General features: G+C 41.9%; 1 protein-coding gene across 2 annotated transcripts in view; it reads right to left on the reverse strand.

Moving 5' to 3' along the window:
* Window positions 1–21,116, reverse strand: part of shoc2 (SHOC2 leucine rich repeat scaffold protein) — a 168,310-nt gene that overhangs the window by 34,012 nt on the left and 113,182 nt on the right. For both annotated transcript variants that reach the window (XM_059946980.1, XM_059946979.1), the window contains exon 4: window positions 12,845–12,982. In XM_059946980.1, coding sequence (XP_059802963.1) covers window positions 12,845–12,982 — 138 coding nt within the window. The remainder of the gene's footprint in view (window positions 1–12,844; window positions 12,983–21,116) is intronic.

Genomic DNA, 21,116 nt, shown 5'->3' on the forward strand with positions numbered 1-21,116 from the left:
GGAATCCAATCACTAGGAAGACGAACTACATTTTCAAAAGTGATCACAATACCTGTTGCTGTTTGCACACCAAAGTACTAAATAAAGGCTGGAATAAACATAAGGGATTTCAATATGCAGGTAGATTAGAAAAAGGAGGTTGGTGCTGGATCCCAACAGAAGGAAACTATAGAATGTCTATGAGATTTTGTTTAAGAGTAGCTTCCCACTAGGGGAAAGGCAATTCTGGATTAAGTATTGTGTAATGAATCAGATTTGATCAGGGAGCTTAAAGTAAAGGAACCCTTGGGAGACAATGATCATAAAATGGTAGAATTCACCTGGCAGTTTAAGAAGGAGAAGATAAAAGTCAGATGTATCAATATCACGGTGGAGGAAATGGAATTACAGAGGCATGAGAGAAGAAATGGCTAAAGTTGGTTGGAAGGGGACACTAGCAGGAAAAATACCAGAACAGTGAAGGCTGGAGTTTGTGGGAGCAATTTGGAAGGTTGCCACACAGGTGCAAGATCAAGTACTCTAAAGGGATGATTATTGGAAAATTAGAGGACTGGGAAGCTTTTAAACACCAACAGAAGGCAACCAAAAAATCCATGAGGAGAGAAAAGATGAAATATTAAGTTAGCCAATAACATCAAAGAGGATACCAGAAATTTTTTCGGATAAATGAAGAGCAAAATAGAGGAGAGAGTGTATATTGCACCTATGCACACTGATGTAGTAATGATGTAGAAAATGTGGTGGTAATGGGGTCCAAAGAAAAGGCAGACGAACAATAAGTATTTTGCATCAGTCTTCATTTTGGAAGACAATAGCAGCATGCCAAATATTTGAAAAAGTGTCAGGGCAGAAATGAGTGTTGTTGCTATCACTAGGGAGGAGGTGCTTGGGAGGCAAAAGGTCTGAAGGAAGATACATCACCTGGACCAGATGGACTACATTCCAGGGTTCTGAAAGAGATAGCTGAAGAGATTGTTGAAGCATCTTTCAAAAATTACCAGATTCTGGAATGGTTCCAGAGGACTACAGAAATGCAAGTGCCACTCCACTCTTTAAGGAAAGGAGGGAGAAGAATGAAAATTATAGGCCAGTTAGTCTTACTTCAGTGATTGGGAAGATGTTAGAGTCTCTTACTAAGGATGATACTTTGGGGTAGTTGCAGGTGCATTATGAAGTAGGCCAAAGTCAGCACTGCTTCCATATAGGGAAATTTGTTGGAACTCTGAAGGAGTGACAGATAGAATCGACAAAGGAGAGACAGTCGATGATTTATTCGGATGTGCAGAAGGCCTTTGAAAAAGAGCCGCACATGAAGCTGCTTTAATAAGAGTCCATGGTATTACAAAAAAGATACTGGCAAGAATAGAGGATTGGTTAATTGGCAGGAAGCAGAGGGTCAGAATAAAAGGGGCCTATGCTGGTTGGCTGCTGTTGATAGTGTTCCACAGAGGTTGGTATTGGTACTGCTTCTTTACACATTATACAGCAATGATTTGGATGATGGAATTGATGCTTTTGTGGCCAAGTTTGCAAACGATACTAAGAAAGCTGAAGAGACAGGTAATGTTGAGGAACAAAGAGTCTGCAGAAGGACTTGGACAGATTGGGAGAATGGACAAAGAAACAGCAGATATAGTGTAGGGAACTGTATGGGCATTCAGTAAAAGGAATAGGGTCAGATATTTTTTCTAAACTGACAGAAAATTCTAAATTAGAATTGCAAAGAGACCTGGGAGTTCTTGTGCAGGATTTCCTAAAAGTTAACTTCCAGGTTGAATTAGTGGTAAGAAAGGCAAATGCAGTGTTAGCATTCATATTGAAAGGACTAGAATACAAAAACAAGGATCTGATGCAAAGGCTTTATAAGGAATTGGTCAGTCCACAATTGGAATACTGCGAGCATGGTAGCATAGTGGTTAGCACAATGCTTTACAGTACCAGTGACCAGAGTTCAATTCCTGCTGCTGCCTGTAAGGAATTTGTACATTCTCTCTATGACCACATGGGTTTCCTCTATGTGCTCCAATTTCCTCCAACAGTCCAAAGACGTAGCAGTTGGTAGGTTAACTGGTCATTGCAAATCGTCCCGTGATTAGACTGGGGTTAAATTGGGGTTGCTGTGTGGCGTGGCTTGAGGGGTCGGAAGGCCTACTCCACGCTCTATGCAAATAAATCAATAAAAAATACAAATAAACGTTGGGCCCATAGCAAAGAAAAGATGTGCTGGCATGGTTGAGGGTTCAGAAGACGCTCACGAGAATTATTCTGAGAATGAAAAGGTTAAAATATGAGGAGCTTTTGATGGTCTGTACCTGCTGGAGTTTAGATGAATGAGAGGGGAATCTCATCGAAACCTATCGAATATTGAAAGGCCTAGACAGAGTGGATGTGGAGAGGATGTTTCCTATAGGGAACTAGTCTAGAATCAGAGGGCAAAGCTTCAGAGTAGAGGGACATGCATTTAAAACAAAGATGAGAAGGAATTTCTTTAGCCAGAGAAGGGTGAAGTTGTGGAATTCATTGCCACAGACGTTATTGAAGCCAAGTTATTGAGTCTATTTAAAGAAGAGGTTGATGGGTTCTTGGCTAGTCAGGGCATCAATAGTTACAGGGAGAAGGCAGGAGAATGGGGCTGACTAATATTAAATCAGCCACGATGGAATGGCAGAGCAGACTCCATTAATGGAGTAGCCTAATTCTGCTCCTACATCCTATGGTCTGATAATCAAGTCTGCAAAATGAACCCAAGGCTTAAGGCGACAAACTAATAGCAATAATAATCTCCTTTTGAAAGCTTTTGACTCATGAAGAACTTAATCATATCAATTTAAAAGTAAATCAAAGACAACAAAAGTTGTTATTTGTATTTTTTTTTATTTATTGAGATACAGTGTAGAATAGGCTCTTATGGCTCTTTGAGCTGCAGTGCCCAGTAATGCCCAGATTTAATCCTAGCCTAATCATAGAACAATTTACAACGACCAATTAACCTACCAACCTGTACAGGTGTCTCCCTCCCCCTTTACAAAGGTAGAGCATTCCTATGAAACCTTTCTTAAGCCGAAATGGTGTAAAGCAAAGTACCATTAATTTATATGGGGAAAATTTTCATAAAAGCAAAAATCCTCTTTGTAATGCGAAAACAGGTGACTAATGTAGGTCTTTTGTAAAAGCAAAGTGGTGTAAAACGAACATTCGCAAAGCGGGGGATTCCTATATTTATTTATTGACAAAGTGCAGAATAGGACCTTCCAGCCCTTTGAGACTCTAAGACAGGAAAGAGAGAGAATAAAGGAAAGTATAGGCTAGGCAGCATCTGTGGAAAAGAGTAAACAGTTGCCGTTTTGGGCTAAGACCCTTCTTCAGGACTGAGGGGCAAGGGTGGAGATGCCTGAATTAAAAGGTGAGAGAAGGAGAAAGAGGCTAGCTGGAAGAGGCTAGGTGAAACATCAAAGGAGGGGACTCGCGGGGGGGGGGGTGGGGAAGTAATAGGCAGGTGAGAAATAAACTATCAAAGTGGGGAATGGGAAGGGTCGGGATGGTGGGATGGCTCAACAGAAGGAGAAATTGGTATTCATTCCCTCAGGTCAGAGGGTACACAGGAATATAAGGTGATACTCCTCCACCTTGAGGGTGGCATCATCTTCACACTCAAGACGCCATGGATTGACGCGGAATGGGAATCAAAAGTAAAATGTTTGGCCATCAGGAAGTCCCACTTGTACTGGATGGTGCAGAGGTACTGAGTTAAACTGTGCCCCCATCTACGATGAGGCTCACCAAAGTAGAAGAGGACACAGCAGGAGCACTGGATACAATAGATAACCCCAGCAGATCTGCAGATTAAAATTAAAACTTACCTTAGAGTTAAATTCACATGATTATAATAACGATTTTTTTGTGAAAATTGCAGATTAATAACTATTCAAGAATGCACACACATTATGGAAAATGCTTTTGAAGGAAGAAAGACTTATTAATAAATTACTGTGCACTGCGTCTGCCCAAGAGTGGAAGGGCAAATGACCTACTCAAATTGGTGAGGGCGAATTTGGAGTATTGTGTACAGTTCCGGTCACCGAATTATAGGAAAGACGTCAACAAAATAGAGAGTACGGAGGAGATTTACTAGAATGTTACCCGGGTTTCAGCACCTAAGTTACAGAGAAAGGTTGAACAAGTTAGGTCTTCATTCTTTGGAGCATAGAAGGTTGAGGGGGGCTTGATAGAGGTATTTAAAATTATGAGGGGGATAGATAGAGTTGACGTGGATAGGCTTTTTCCATTGAGAGTAGGGGAGATTCAAACAAGAGGACATTAGTTGAGAGTTAGGGGGCAAAAGTTTAGAGGTAACACGAGGGAGAATTTCTTTACTCAGAGAGTGGTCGCGGAGTGAACGAGCCTCCAGTAGAAGTGGTAGAGGCAGGTTCAGTATTGCCACTTAAAGTAAAATTGGATGAGTATATGGACAGGAAAGGAATGGAGGGGTATGGGCTGAGTGTGGGTCAGTGGGACTAGGTGAGAGGAAGTGTTCAGCATGGACTAGAAGGGCCTGTTTCTGTGCTGTAATTGTTATATGGTTATAAATAGATGGAGCATTTAAGAGCCCTAAAAAGCAATGAGAAGTTAAAGCAGAGAAAACAGCACAAGAATGAAAGGAAACATTGAGATAAGAGTTAAAATACAGGGCCTTATTCAGATGTAATGCATAGAAAAACTGATAAATAAATTATAGAGCAATTATATAATGAGTCACAAGAAGTGTTAGGACAGGATTTCAACGCCAATCCATGAGCAATCAGAGTCTGGTCGTGAACAACAGTACAGCACGGGAACAGGCCCTTTGGTCCACAATATTGTGCTAAACCACTGAAATAATCAACTAAATTAATCCCTTCTGCCCACATAATCTATACATCCGTCCACTTCCTTCACATTCCTGTGTCTATCTAAATATCTCTTAAAAGTCCCCAACTTCTATTTTACAGCTCCTAATGAGATATAAAATAACCCAATTACTGAAAGCATTAATGCACAATGGATGACAAAGCACAAATCAAAATGAAGTTGGCTGCAAGATTCCTATGGATAGCCACAATGCAGTTCAGGGTGGAAATACATTGAAATAAAATCCTGCAGTCCTAAAGTGAAGCTCTCAAGCATTAAAAGAAATTGAAAGCAATGCTCATTCAATTGGAAATTACTCAGAGTTGAAACATATTAACACTTCTACAGCAGTTAGTGCAAATATTCCATAAGCATTAAACACAATGCTTATCTGTATAATTATGAAATACTAGAGACTGCCATTTGGGTGTGGACCCGATGACCAAGTTCCAGAGATCTTTGGGATATGAAAGGAAAATGGAGAACCCAGAGGAAACCCTGTCAATCATATAGAGAGTACACAAACTGCACAGATAGCACCTGAAGTCTGGATTGGACCCAGGCCCTTGAAGCAGCACCAATTCTACACCACTGTCTATGCATCAGTACAGCACTAGCACAAGAAAGCAACTGAATACTTTTTCTGGTGAACGATCACTGCAAACAGTGGCCTGTAGCTTCCCTGTTGGGAGTTTAGCTGAATCGCCCAAACAATCTGGTATTTAGATGGCATCTCATTGGCTCTTCACTCAACTCTAGAATATCTGGACAGCAAAGATAGATAACATCAGGATGTTCTTTATCAATTACAACCCATTCAATACTACCATCCTTTTAAAACTAATCATTAAGCTTCAAGGCCTTGGGCTCAATACCTCCTTGTACAATTGGACCATCAATTTCCTCAGTTCAGATCAGCAACAATATCTCCACAATCTCAATCAGCATAGGTGCACCACAAGGCTGTGTGCTTAGCCTTGCTCTACTTGGTTTATATTTCTAACTCTGTGGTTAACCACAGCTCCAATACCATATTCAGCTTTGCTGACGACACCACTATCATAAGCTGAATCAAAGTTGGTGATAAATCAGCATATGGGAGGGAGATTGAAAATTTGACAGAGTGGTGCCATAACAACCTTTTACTCAACGTCAGCAAGACCAACGAGCTGATTATTGACTTCAGGAGGAGGAAACCAGGGATTCATGAGCCAGTTCTCACTGGAGGATCAGAAGTGGAGAGGGTCAGCAACTTTAAATTCTTCAGAGTTATCATTTCGGAGGACCTATCCTGGGCCTAGCATGCAAGTGCAATTACAAAGAAAGTAAGACAGCGCCCCTTCTTCCTTCAGAGTTTTAGACTGCATTCCGAATCTTCAAAAACTTTGACAAACTTCCATTGATCTGTGGTGAAGTGCATATTGACTGGCTGTATTACAGCCTGGCATGGAAACACCAATGCCTTTGAAAGGAAAACCCTATATAGAACAAAAACGAATTGGAAAAAATAGCAGGAACTCCCATCGTTTATTTGGGACACTATGCCAGTTAATTTGGGCAGAAGATTGCTGCTGAACAGTTTCTAACTAGCATTACACATGCACTTGCACGGCTATTAAGCATTATACCATGCTTAGAGCAAACAGTTTTTAAATAGCATCAGTTGCTTGCACATATACTCAAAAAACTTCATTCCTCCATCAAAAACAATTAGGAACACAGTTTTACAGTACTGTAGTAGTATTGACAGTGGTGTACTTTGTTCTGTTTTCATTTTAATGCACAATTTGTCACTCAGTTAAACAATACTTTGTCATTTTTAATACCTTTTTAACTATTCCCATGAAACTTTAGCTAATTGGGGCAGTCACTTAAATGGGCCAAAAAGTACTGGCTCTAATGTTTTCCAATTAACAGTAATCCATTGTATTCTAGATTTTAATAATACAACAGCAGTAACAAAGTTTTTCATTTCATTATAGCACGTTTAGCCCAATTATGTTTTGATTTACTGTGCAAAATGGTTCCAACAACTATGCAGCATATAACCGGGACAACACTTCCAGGAAGTCAGCTGTACAATTGCTAGTTTCATACCTGAGTGGCACACAGGAAAATCTACAGCAAGAACATCAAGAGCAGCATTTTTTGAAAGGCCTTCTTTCTTAAATCAGTGCCTCCAAGTGTCTCCCTCTTAAAGGCTATCAGCTATTATAATAACATCTTGAAACTACATGACAGTAAAGCAGAACAAGCTGCAAACTCAAAACAGAGAATTTCAAACAGAAAGTATGTATTCATTTTCTAATTTAGGTGAAAGATTAGAACCGAATACACGATAGCTAATTTTCATTGCCCTGGATTTGTACATTCAGACTTTACAGGTATCCAAGGTAGCTAGCCAGCTTATATTGTTCATCTCTTGGTGAAAGACTTAACATAGAACAGTACAGCACATTACAGGCCCTTCAGCCCACAATGTTGTACCCACCCTTAAACCTTGCCTCCCACATATCCTCCCACCTTAAATTCCTCCATATACCTATCTAGTAGTCTCTTAAATTTCACTAGTATATCTGCCTCCACCACTGACTCAGGCAGTGCATTCCACGCACCAACCACTGAGTAAAAATCCTTCCTCTAATATCCCCCTTGAACTTCCCATCCCTTACCTTAAAGTCATGTCCTCTTGTATTGAGCAGTGATGCCCTGGGGAAGAGGCGCTGGCTGTCCACTCTATCTATTCCTCTTAATATCGTGAATATACCTCTATCATGTCTCCTCTCATCCTCCTCCTCTCCAAAGAGTAAAGCCCTAGCTCCCTTAATCTCTGATCATAATGCATACTCTCAAACCCAGACAGCATCCTGGTAAATCTCCTCTGTACCCTTTTCAATGCCTCCACATCCTTCCTATAGTGAGGCAACCAGAACTGGACACAGTACTCCAAGTGTGGCCTAACCAGAGTTTTACAGAGCTGCATCATTACCGGGTATCATTACTCTTAAACTCTATCCCTCAACTTATGAAAGCTAACACCCCATAAGCTTTCTTAACTACCTTATCTACCTGTGAGGCAACTTCAGGGATCTGTGGACACGTATCCCCAGATCCCTCTGCTCCTCCACACTACCAAGTATCCTGCCATTTACTTTGTACTCTGGCTTGGAATTTGTTCTTCCAATGTGTACCACCTCACAATTCTCTGGGTTGAACTCCATCTTCCACTTCTCAGCCCACTTCTGCATCCTATCAATGTCTCTCTGCAATCTTTGACAATCCTCTACACTATCCACAACACCACCATCATTTGTGTCATCTGCAAACTTGCTAACCCACCCTTCTACCCCCACATCCAAGTCATTAATAAAAATCACAAAAAGTAGGGGTCCCAGAACCGATCCTTGTGGGACACCACTAGTCACAACCCTCCAATCCGAATGTACTTCCTCCACCACAACCCTCTGCCTTTTGCAGGCAAGCCAATTCTGAATCCATCTGGCCAAACTTCCCTGGATCCCATGTCTTCTGAATTTCTGAATAAGCCTACCATGTGGAACCTTATCAAATGCCTTACTAAAATCCATGTCGATCACATCCACTGCACTACCCTCATCTATATGCCTGGTCACCTCCTCAAAGAACTCTATCAAGCTTGTTAGACATGATCTGCCCTTCACAAAGCCATGCTGACTGTCCCTGATCAGACCATGATTCTCTAAATGCCCATAGGCCCTATCTCCAAGAATTTTTTCCAACAGCTTTCCCACCGCAGACGTAAGGCTCACTGGTGTATAATTACCTGGACTATCCCTACTACCTTTTTTGAACAAGGGGACAACATTCTCCTCTCTCCAAACCTCCAGTACCATTCCCGTGGACAACAAGGACAAAGATCCTAGCCAGAGGCTCAGCAATCTCTTCCCTCGCCTCATGGAGCAGCCTGGGGAATATTCTGTCAGACCCCGGGGACTTAACCGTCCTAATGTATTTTAACAACTCCAACACCTCCTCTCCCTTAATATCAACATGCTCCAGAACATCAACCTCACTCATATTGTCCTCACTGTCATCAAGTTCCCTCGCATTGGTGAAAACCAAAGTGAAGTATTCTTTGAGGACCTCACTCACTTCCACAGCCTCCAGACACATCGTCCTACCTTTAACTCTAATCTGTCCTACCTTCACACCTGTCATCCTTTTGTTCTTCACATAAATGAAGAATGCCCTGGGGTTTTCCTTTACCCTACTTGTCAAGGCCTCATGCCCCCTTCTTAAGCTCCTTTCTTCCTACCCTATAGTCCTTAATAGCCCCATCTAATCCTTGCTTCCTAAACCTCATGCATGCTGTCTTCTTCCACCTGACTAGATTTTCCACCTCACTTGTCACTCATGGTTCCTTCACCCTACCACTCATTACCTTCTTCACCGGGACAAACTTATCCCTAACATCCTGCAAGAGATCCCTAAACATCGACCACAAGTCCATCACCTTTGTTCCTGATGCTTATTGCATTGAAGTGCACACACTTTAGGCCTTCTACCTTACTACCTTTACACCCTTTATTCTGCTTCTTTCCTCAAAGCCACTTTATATGTTAGATCTAGCTTTACTCCATGCACTATACTTGCAGTTCTCACATGACCTTTATCCTCCTCCACCTCACTACCTGCTCTAACACTCGGGTTCCCCTCCCCCTGCAAATCTAGTTTAAACACCCCAGAGCAGCACTAGCAAACCTTCCTGCAAGGATATTAGTCCCCCTCCAGTTCAGGTGCAACCCATCCTGTCAGAACAGGTCCCACCTTCCCTGGAACAAGGCCCAATTGTCCAGAAACATGAAGCCCTCCCTCCTGCACCAACTCCTTAGACACGTATTTAGCTGCATTATCTTCCTATTTCTAGCCTCACTAGGCTTAGTTTTTGTAATGTTTTAAAGTTTCCAATTTTAAGTTCTATATGTTAAGCTGTTGCATAATTTGCTAAGTATTCATACCTTTAAATGTGACAATGAGTTAAAGATTACAGTTTAAACTTTCCTTAATTATCACTATACAATTTGCAGTGTTATTTCATAATGTCTAGAAAAAAACTAGACAGTTTGTATATCGAATGGTGAATGATTATGCAGTTTAATAAGAAACAACACTGGAAAATTGCAAAGATCTTTCAGGCTGAATAATGCTCTCAAAGCTTTAGTATATCAGTAATGATATGGCATTAGAATATGTTCATCTACATAAAAAGCATTATTCCAATAACCAAAGCCTACTGGATAAGAAATTAGATATAGAAATGGAATAATTTGAAATATATCATATTCTTCTAATAAGGGGCCAAATAATAAATATTTGCTTCACTTGTCAAATTTTGTAAAAGTGTAATTGTTACACACAGAACTCAAAAACCAATATATCTCAACCAACTTCCCTTGCTGTAAGTGAAATGCTCCCAGACAGTTTTTTAAAACTAAACAAAAAATTTCCTTACTTCAAATGGCTAACAAAGATGTGAGGAAAAGATAAAAAAGGGAAAACAAAAATTAAATCAGTCGCTAGGTATACATGCTGAGGTGGTAAACTGGACTAGACATGGCTCAATGGGAGAAGCCAGAGAGTGGTAGTGGAGGATTGCTTCTCTGAGTGGAGGCCTGTGACTAGTGGTATGCCACAGGGATCAGTGTTGGGTCCCCTTGTTATTTGACATCTATATCAATGATCTGGATGATAATCTGGTAAATTGGATCAGCAGATTTGCTGATGTTATAAAGATTGGAGGTGTAATGGACAGTGATGAAGGTTTTCAAAGCTTGCAGAGGGATTTGGACCAGCTGGAAAAATGGCAGATGGAGTTTAATACAGACAAGTGTGAGGTATTGCACTTTGGAAGGCAAAACCAAGATAGAACATACAAGGTAAATGGTAGGGCACTGAGGAGTGCAGTAGAACAGAGGGATTTGGAAATACAGATACAAAATTTCCTAAGAGTGGCGTCATAGGTAGTTAAGGTAGTAAAGAGAGCTTTTGGTACATTGGCCTTTATAAATCGAAGTATTGAGTATAAGAGTTGGAATGTTATGGTGAGGTTGTATAAGGCATTGGTGAGGCCGAATTTGGAGTATTGTGTGCAGTTTTGGTCACCAAATTACAGGAAGGATATTAATAAGGTTGAAAGAGTGCAGAGAAGGTTTACAAGGATGTTGCCAGGACTTGGGAAACTGAGTTACAGAGAAAGGTTGAATAGGTTAGGACTTTATTCTCTGCACGTTAGAAGAATGAGGGGAGATTTGATAGAGGTATTTAAAATTATGATGGGTATAGATAGAGTGAATGCAAGCAGGCTTTTTCCACTGAGGCTAAGGAAGAAAAAAACCAGAGGACTTGGGTTAAGAGTGAAGGGGGAAAAGTTTAAAGGGAACATGGGGGGGGGGGGCCTTCTTCACACAGAGAGTGGTGGGAGTGTGGTATGAGCTGCCAGATGAAGTGTTAATGCGAGCTCACTTTTAACGTAAGAAAAACTTGGACAGGTACATGGATGAGGGATATGGAGGGATATGGTCCAGGTGTAGGTCAGTGGGACTAGGCAGAAAAATGGTTCAGCACAACCAAGGGCCAAAAGGCCTGTTCCTGTGCTGTAATGTTCTATGTTTAGACTTCTTGCAGCCTCCTGAAGCATACTTCAGCTCAAGCTCCTCAATGAACAGGGACAGAGATCTTTCACAGCACATATAATCACAAAATTCGTCCTTCACTGAATAGACAATATTCTGGGATTCATAGAGGAAACAGCCAATTAGAACTTTAGATTATAACTGTTGTGGATTTACATTGACAAATGTTAAATTTGTTTTTTGTACTGGTCTCCAGGGTGTTTATGCATTGTATTAGAAACGCATTATAGTACAATTGCATGCATTTATAAGAATGAGAGATGACTCCATTGAGACCTATCAAATGTTGAAAGGCATTGACAGAGTGGATGTGGAAAGAATGTTTTCTACGGTGGGAGAACCCAAGACCAGAGGACACAGCCTCAGAAAAGAGGGGCACCTTTTTAGAACAGAGGTGAGGAGGAATTTCTTCACCCACAGAGTGGTGAATCTGTGGAACTCACTGCCACAGGCAGCTTTATAGGCCAAGTCAATTAGGTATATTTAAGGCAAAGGTTGATAGATTCTTGATTAGTCAGGGCATGAAGGGATACAGGGAGAAGGCAAGAGATTGTGACTGAGAGGAAAATGGATCAGCCATGATTGAAATGAGCCAAATGGCCTGATTCTGCTCCTATATCTTATGGTCTGTTATCAATAAGACCATAACATCACTATCTGAGGAACACCAGAAGCCACTTGCACTGCTTTGAATCTATAAAGAGTTGAGAGCTATCAATACAACCATCTGCACCACATGGAATCCTGACACAGAGCCTCAAATAATTAGTGAAATTAGCCTCTGCAATCCTACAGCAGTCAAGTCTGGCCAAGAGCAGTCATACCATTCCAAATTTACAACTTAAAAAGAAAAAGATAGGTCTGATTACTTGATGCATTTTTATTTTTTAGCTAGGGCTTAAGGAAAATATTTAAGGCAATTTTAAGAGTTTTCATTGCCACAGTTCCTCTACACCTCATTATCCAACTCCAGATTGGATGCACTTGAACAAATGGAATTGAGCATTCATACAAAGTTAGTGTAAAGATGTGGGGGGCAATATGAAGAGTTTAGATAATAGTCCAATACAAATGCAATTCAGCTCAATACCTTTTAGAATTCAATTAAATAATGCACTACAGTCCGGGCTTCTGTGGAATATACAAAATCAGTTAATCTTAGGAAGAATTCAACAAGTTGTTAGGAAATGAACAGTATGTTTTGAAAATCGCCAGGATTTTATGTATTAAATTATTTCATTATGGAGAAACTTATAGAGTAAGGAAAATAATTATTGAACCCTTACCTATAGTTTCAGGCAGATCAAGCAGCTCATTATGTTGTAAGTCAAGATTTGTGATTTGTGTGCATTTGCCAATCTCTGTTGGCAAGTGTTCAAGTTGATTGTGAGCCACATCCAGTGTTATGAGGTTACAGAGTTCACCTGCCAAAGAGAAAAATAGATGGTCAAATATCTTACATCAATAAAGCAAGAGTGTTTATCTTCTTTGAAACAGATTCATCAAGATAGAAAAACACCCAGGACTTGGTCCTCAGTTTGACTACTGCCAAGAGGATCATGAGAACGTCATCGGTGATTTGTTCTACTAAAATCTCTTGCTGCAATAAGACTACTGTATGCATTCTTTGAGAAAAAAAACAAGCAGGATAGATAAAGGACTGTCAGTGGTATTGTGTGGATATCAGTATGGCAGTACAGGCAAATACGTTAGAGGCTTTTAAGAGACATTTGGATAGGCACATGGAGGGTTACGGACATTGCATAGGTAGGAGAACTTAGTATTTGGGTGTTTTTGATTTGCTTTTTAGGTGGTTTGGCACAACACTGCAGGTCAGTGTGATTGCGACCTTTGTTTTCCTGAGTTCTACTCAAATGGACTCAATATCTGAACCCTCCATTATGCCTCCTTTGAGTGTAACTGTAATATTGTCCTTGAGTGCAACTCCACTCCCCCCACCTCCTCCTCAATATTTTCTAAAACTTCAAAAACCTGGTATTAATCACCCATTCCTGCCCCTCAACCAAGTTGCAGAATTGGCTGCAACATCGTAGTTCTATGTGCTGTTCAATGTTCTAAATTACTCACCCTTACCCATAATACTCCTAGCTTTAAAATCTACATACTTCAAACTGTCCGACCCATCATACCTGTCATTTCGATTTTGCCTTTCAATACTTTCCTTGACATCTACCTTCTGGTCCGATTCTTGTCTTATTGACCTAGTACTCTGGTTCCCAGTCCCCCGCAAAACTAGTTTAAACTCTCCTGAACATGAGGAAATCTGTAGATGCTGGAAATTCATGCAACACACACAAAATGCTGGTGGAAACGCAGCAGGCCAGACAGCATCTATAGGGAGAAGCACTGTCGACGTTTCCGGCCGAGACCCTTCGTCAGGACTAACTGAAAGAAAAGATAGCAAGAGATTTGAAAGTAGGAGGGGGGAGGGGAAAATCCAAAATGTTAGAAGCCAGGAGGGGGTGGGGTGAAGCTAAATGCTGGAAAGGTGATTGGCAAAAGGGATACAGAGCTGGAGAAAGAAAGGGGGAGGGGAGCACCAGAGGGAGATGGAGAACAGGCAAAGAGTGATGGGCAGAGACAGAAAAAATAAGGAGGGGGGAATAAATAAATCAGGGATGTGATAATAAGAGGAGGAGGGTCATTAACAGAAGTTAGAGAAGTCAATGTTCATGCCATCAGGTTGGAGGCTACCCAGACGGAATACAAGGTGTTGTTCCTCCAACCTGAGTGTGGCTTCATCTTGACAGTAGAGGCGGCCATGGATAGAAATGTCAGAATGGGAATGGGATGTGGAATTAAAATGTGCGGCCACTGGGAGATCCTGCTTTCTCTGGCGGACATAGGTGACCATTTCGTTAATCTAACAACTCTACCAAATTTCAGTCCAAATTTATCAATCTTAATTAAGATATTACCAATCTTGAAAAATTCAAGATTTAATTACAACTGTTTCTATTCTGAAAACTTGCATCCTTTCAAACCTGTGTCAGTGGTTTTACCGCCCAAGTTAAAACATTAAAGTTGAGGTATGTCAATACAGATGCAATATTGTGTATATTTTGATGACATTTCAAATTTTTAGTTCCAAACTAGTTGAGTTGGAAGGCACATTGTAGATTCATCACAATCCTGCCTGTTCTAAAGAAATAAAAATAAGCATTAAGGTAAGATTAAACAAGATTTGCAACAGGATGATCTAAAGGTGACGTAACTTACTTAAATGATAGGATGTGCCACTGGAAGAAGTTTTCAACAGAAAACAATGCTTTTTTATTCTTAGAGTGTGCAGCACAGAATAAGCAGAACTAAAAGGTCAAGAGAAAATGGACCGTGCATCCAAGGATAGTTCCTGATGTAGAAATCCTTTTTAGTATCTATACAGCAAAAACACCTATAATCAGTCTTTATTGTCTACAGCTCCAGCTTCAGTACTACAACTCCAAGCAAACTCATCTCCAAACTCAAGCTCTGGGACTCAACAGTTCCTTTTGCAATGAATACTTGACTTCCTGACCAACACACAACAATCAGTAAAGATAGGCAGCAACATCTCCACCGTGATTATCTGCAACGCTAGCATAAAGCAAGGCTGTGCACTCAGACCCTCTACTCTCACAGCAGTGGCAAAGATTCTGCTCCAACTCCATCTGCCCACAGTGGGATGAATCTAATAATGATGAGTCAGAGTACAGGAAGGAGAATGAGCTTGTGAAATGATGTCATGACAGCAACCTTTCCTTCAAGATCAGCAAAACAGAAGAGCTGGTCATTAACTTCAGGCTACTGTTTACAACAACAGTGCTAAGGTCAAGAGGTCTGAAAGCTTCAAGCTCCAAGAGTAAACACCACCAAAAGCCCGTTCTGATCCAATCACGTAGACAGCATGGACAAGAAAAGTCATTAGTACCTCTATTTCCTAAGAGACTAAAGCAATAGAGCTTTGACCAGTGACAAATCTGGACATCGGAAGTTTGAGAGGAGGGGTGTTCACTCAGGTCCATTGCCCAAGTAGAAAAAGACAGCAATGGGTCACAGCAGCGTAATAGAGCTTTGACTAGCAACCAATCAGTATTTGGGATTGATTAGCAAAAGTAAATTAAAGTTAGTCAGGGGCAAGCACAGCGGCCATAGTTGGAGTGGACAGAGTCAGCGTGGTAATCTTGAGGCTTTAGCTCTTTAAGTCTTCAGTCAGAGAAGGTTAAGAAAAGCAAGCTCAAGGTTTTTTTTTCCCTCTTCGCTTCTTTACATCTGCTCAGCTAGAACAGTAGAGATGCCAGGCAGGATAGATGAATACTCCTCTTGTGGGATGTGGGTAGGCAGGGAGGCTGGATGATTACAACTGGGAAAAGTACATCCAGCTGCAGTTTCTAACAAGCCACATTAAGCAGTTGGGAGCTGAAACTGGTTGAACTCCAGATTACTCAAGAGGCTGAAGCAATGATAAGTAGGACATATGAGAGGTAATTACACCCAAGATGCAGGACACAGGAAACTGGGTGACAGTAGGGAAGGGGAAACGGTTCAAGGAGCCAGTGCAAAGTACCCCTGTGGCCATCCCCTTCAACAACAGCACTTTGGATACTGTTGGGGGATGTTGACCTAACAGGAAAATCACAGTGGTTGGGTCTCTGGAACTGAGTCTGGCTTTATGACTCAGAAGGGAAGTAGGGGTGGGGGGGGGGAGGGGGAGGGGAAGGGAAGAGGCACACTGTAGCGATAAGGGAGTCGTTAGTTAAGGGAACAAACAAGAGGCTCTGTGGGCGAGAACGAGATTCCCAGGTTGTATGTTGCCTCCCAGGTGCCAGGGTCTAGGACCCTGTATTAGGTGTGAGGGTGAGCAGCCAGATGTCATGGTCCATGTAGGTATAACATGGGTAGGACAAGTGATGAAGTTCAGCATAGGATGAGGTTCAGGGAGTTAGGTACTAAGTTTAAGAGTAGGAGCTCCAGAGTTGTGATCTCAGGATTGCTACCCATGCCACATGCTAGTGAGGCCAGAAGTAGGAAGATTATACAGTTTAGCACATGGCTAAGAAGTTGGTATAGCAAGGACAGCATAAGATTTTTAGATAATTGGGCTCTCTCCTAGGGAAAGTGGGACAGTTTGCACCTGAAATGGAGGGGCATTAATATCCTAGCAGGAAGGTTTGTTAATGCTGCATGGTGGGGTTAAAACAAGAGTTGCTAAGGGATGGGAACCAAAGTGACAGAAAAGATAGTGGAGAGACTGGGGAGGCAGATGTTGGTAAGACTTCAGACACAGTCAGGAACCTAAAGGTTGAGCATGGCCTGACTAGTGTCCTGAGCTATGTATATTTCAATGCAATAAGTATCATAGGGAAGGTGGATGAGCTCAGGGCTTGGATCAACACCTGGAATTATGACGTTGTAGCCATTAGTGAGACTTGGTTACAAAAAGGGTAGGACTGGCAGCTCAATATTCTGGGGTTACATTGTTTTAGATGTGACAGAGTGGGAGGAGCTAAAGGAGGAAGGCTAGCATTACTAGTCAGAGAAAATGTCATGGCAGTGCTCCATCAGGACAGATTGGAGAACTCATCACTGAGGTGTTATGGGTGGTACTGAGAAATAAGAAAGGTACGACCATGTTAATAGGTCTATATTACAGACCACCCAACAGTCCGTGGGATTTAAAGGAACAAATTTGTAAAGAGATTACAGACTATTGCAAGAAACACAAGGTTGTTATAACAACACATACAAAATGCTGGAGGAACTCAGCAGCATCTCGGCATGATACATCGACTGTATATTTTTCCATAGATGTTGCCTGGCCTGATGAATTCCTCCAGCGTGCTGAGCTCATCGACTTCGTTAACTTTGCCTCCAACTTTCACCCTGCCCTCAAATTTACTTGGTCCATTTCCAATACCTCCCTCCCCTTTCTTGATCTTTCTGTCTCCATCTCTGGAGACGGCCTATTTACAGATATCTACTATAAGCCTAAAGACTCTCACAGCTACCTGGACTATTCCTCTTCCCACTCTGTCTCTTGCAAAAAGGCTATCCCCTTCTCACAATTCCTCCGTCTCCACCGCATCTGCTCTCAGGATGAGGCTTTTCATTCCAGGACGAAGGAGATGTCTTCCTTTTTTAAACAAAGGGACTTCCCTTCGTCCACCATCAACTCTGCTCTCAAGTGCATATCTCCCATTTCCCGCACATCTGCCCTCACCCCATCCACCCGCCACCCCACTTGGGATAGTGTTCCCCTTGTCCCTATCTACCACCCCACCAGCCTCCAGGTCCAACATATAATTCTCTGTAACTTCCGCCACTTCCAACGGGATCCCACTACTAAACACACTTTTCCCTCCCCCCCCTCTTTCTGCTTTTCGCAGGGATCGCTCCTTACGCGACTCCCTTGTCCACTCCTCCCCCCATCCCTTCCCACCGATCTCCCTCCTGGCACTTATCCTTGTAAACGGAACAAGTGCCACACCTGCCCTTACACTTCCTCCCTCACCACCATTCAGGGCCCCAGACAGTCCTTCCAGGTGAGGCGACACTTCACCTGTGAGTCGGCTGTTGTGATATACTGCGTCCGGTGCTCCCGGTGTGGCCTTTTATACATTGGTGAGACCCGACGCAGACTGGGAGACCGTTTCGCTGAACACCTACACTCGGTCCACCAGAAAAAGCAGGATCTCCCAGTGGCCACACATTTTAATTCCACGTCCCATTCCCATTCTGATACGTCTATCCATGGCCGCCTCTATTGTCAAAATGAATCCAAACTCAGGTTGGAGGAACAACACCTTATATACCGACTGGGTAGCCTCCAACCTGATGGCATAAACATTGACTTCTCTAACTTCTGTTAATGCCCCTCCTCCCCTTCTTACCCCATCCCTGACATATTTAGTTGTTTGCCTGTTCTCCATCTCCCTCTGGTACTTCCCCACCCCCTTTCTTTCTCCTGAGGCCTCCTGTCCCATGATCCTTTCCCTTCTCCAGCTCTGTATCACTTTCGCCAATCACCTTTCCAGCTCTTAGCTTCATCCCACCCCCTCCGGTCTTCACCTATCATTTCCCATTTCCACCTCCCCCCACTACTTTCAAATCTCTTACTATCTTCCCTTTTGGTTAGTCCTGACGAAGGGTCTCGGCCCGAAACATCGAAAGCGCTTCTCCCTATAGATACTGCCTGGCCTGCTGTGTTCTACCAGCATTTTATGTGTGTTATTGCTTGAATTTCCAGCATCTGCAGATTTCCTCGTGTTTGCATTTTGTATGTGTTGCTTGGATTTCCAGCATCTGTAGATTTTCTCTTTTTTGAGGTTGTGACAATAGTTGATTATAGCTTTCCACATATTGACTGTAGATACCATAGTGTAAAAGGACTAGATGGGATAGAGTTTGTCAAATGTGTTCAAGAAAGTTTCCCTCATCAGTGCATAGAAGTCCCAAGGAAACAGCATGCAATACTGGATCTACTATTAAAGAATGAGACAGGGCAGGTGACATAAGTTTGTTTAGGGGATCACTTTGCATCCAGTGGCCACAATGCCATTAGCTTCAAAGTAAATATTCAAAGAGATAGATTTGGTCCAAGGGCTGAAATTATAAATTGGAGAAAGGCCAATTCTGATGGTATCAGAAATGATCTGGCAAGTGTGGATTGGGATAGGCTGCTTTCTGGCAAAGGCGTACTTGAAAAATGAAAGGCCTTCAAAAACGAAATTTTGAGAGTACAAAGTTTGTATGTGCCTGTCAGAATAAAAGGTAAAGATAAGTGTCGGAAACCTCATTTCCAAGAGATAGTGAGGCCCTGGTTAAGAGAAAAAAAGGAGGTGCATAAGCAGATCTAGCCTAATAGGAACAAATGAGGTGCTTATGAAGTACAAGAAATGCAAGAGAACACTTAAGAAAATCAGGAAGGCTTAAAGCATGAACTTGCTCTAATAGACAAGTTGAAGAAGAATCCTAATAAATACTACAGCTACATTAAAAGCAAAATGATTGCAAGGGACAAAATTGACCCTCTGGAAGACCAGAATGGTATCCATATATGGAGCCAAAACAGATGGGGGAGATTTTAAATGCATTCCTTGTATCTGCATTTACTCAGGAGATGGATACAGAGTCAACAGAACTGAGGCAAAGTAGCATCGGCTTCATGGACCTTGTACAAATTATAGAGGTGGTGTTTGTGAAGCTGACACAAATCAGGGTGGATAAATCCCCAGGGCCTCACAAAGTGTTCCCTCAGACCCTATAGGAGGCAAGTACAAAAATTGCCAGAGCCCTAGCAGAGATATTCAAAACATCCTCAAAGACAGGAGAAGTACCAGATGACTAGAAGATAACCAATGTTGTCCTACTGTTTAAAAAAGGCTCTAAACAGAAGCCAGGCAATTATAGGCCAGTGAGTCTGACATCAATTGTGGGAAAGCTACTGGAAGGTATTCCAAGGGACCAGATATACAACTATTTGGATAAACATGGACTGAGTAAGGATAGTCAGCATGGCTTCATATATGGTAGGTCATGTCTAACCAATCTTAAGAGTTTTTTTTTATGAAGTTACCAGGAAAGTGGATGAAGGCAAGGCAGCAGATGTTGCCTACATGGACAAGGGAAGGCACTTCATAAGGTCTGGCATGGGAGGCTGGTCAAGAAGGTTCAGCTGCTTGGCATTCAGGATAAGACAGTAAACTGGATTTAACACTGGTTTCGTGTGAGAAGCCAGACAGTGGTGGTAGAAGGTTGCCTGTCTGACTGGAAGCCTGTGACTAGTGGTGTGCTGCAGGGACTAGTACTGGGTCCGTTGTCGTTTGACGTCTATAATCAATGATCTAGATGATAATGTAAATTAACTGGATCACCAAATTTGTGGATGACACCAAGACTGAGGGCACAGTGGACAGTGAGGAAGGCTATCATGGCTTACAGAGGAATCTGATGACAGATGGAATTTAATGCAGACATATGTGAGGTTTTATACCTCGGTAGGACCAGCCAGGTAAGTCTTACACAGTGAATAACAGGGCACTCAGGAGTTTGGTAGAACAATGAGATCTGGAAATACAGGTACAATAATTCATTGAAAATGGTGTCACAGGTAGACAGAGTCACAAAGAAAGCTTTGAAACATTGGCCTTCATAAATCAATATACTAAGTACAGAAGATGAGATGTATTGTTGAAATTGTATAAGACATTGGTGAGGCCTAATTTGGAGTATTGTGTGCAGTTTTGTCACATACCTACAGGAAAGATGTAAACAAGATTGAAAGCATACAGAGAAAATTTACAGTGATATTCCCAGGTCTGGAGGACCTGAGTTATAAGAAAGATTGAATTAGGACTGTATTGGTTAGGACTGTATTCTTAAAAAACATAGAAGTCTGAGAGGTGATTTGATAAAGGTGTACAAAATTATGAGGGGCATAGATAGGGTAAATACAAGCTGGCTTTTTATACTGAGATCGAGTTGGACTACAACCAGAGGTTATGGCTTAAGGGTGAAAGATGAGAAGTTTAAGGGGAACGCAAGGGGAAACCTCTTCTC

Source organism: Hypanus sabinus, chromosome 22, assembly GCF_030144855.1.
Source record: "Hypanus sabinus isolate sHypSab1 chromosome 22, sHypSab1.hap1, whole genome shotgun sequence".
Taxonomy (NCBI): Eukaryota; Metazoa; Chordata; class Chondrichthyes; order Myliobatiformes; family Dasyatidae; genus Hypanus; species Hypanus sabinus.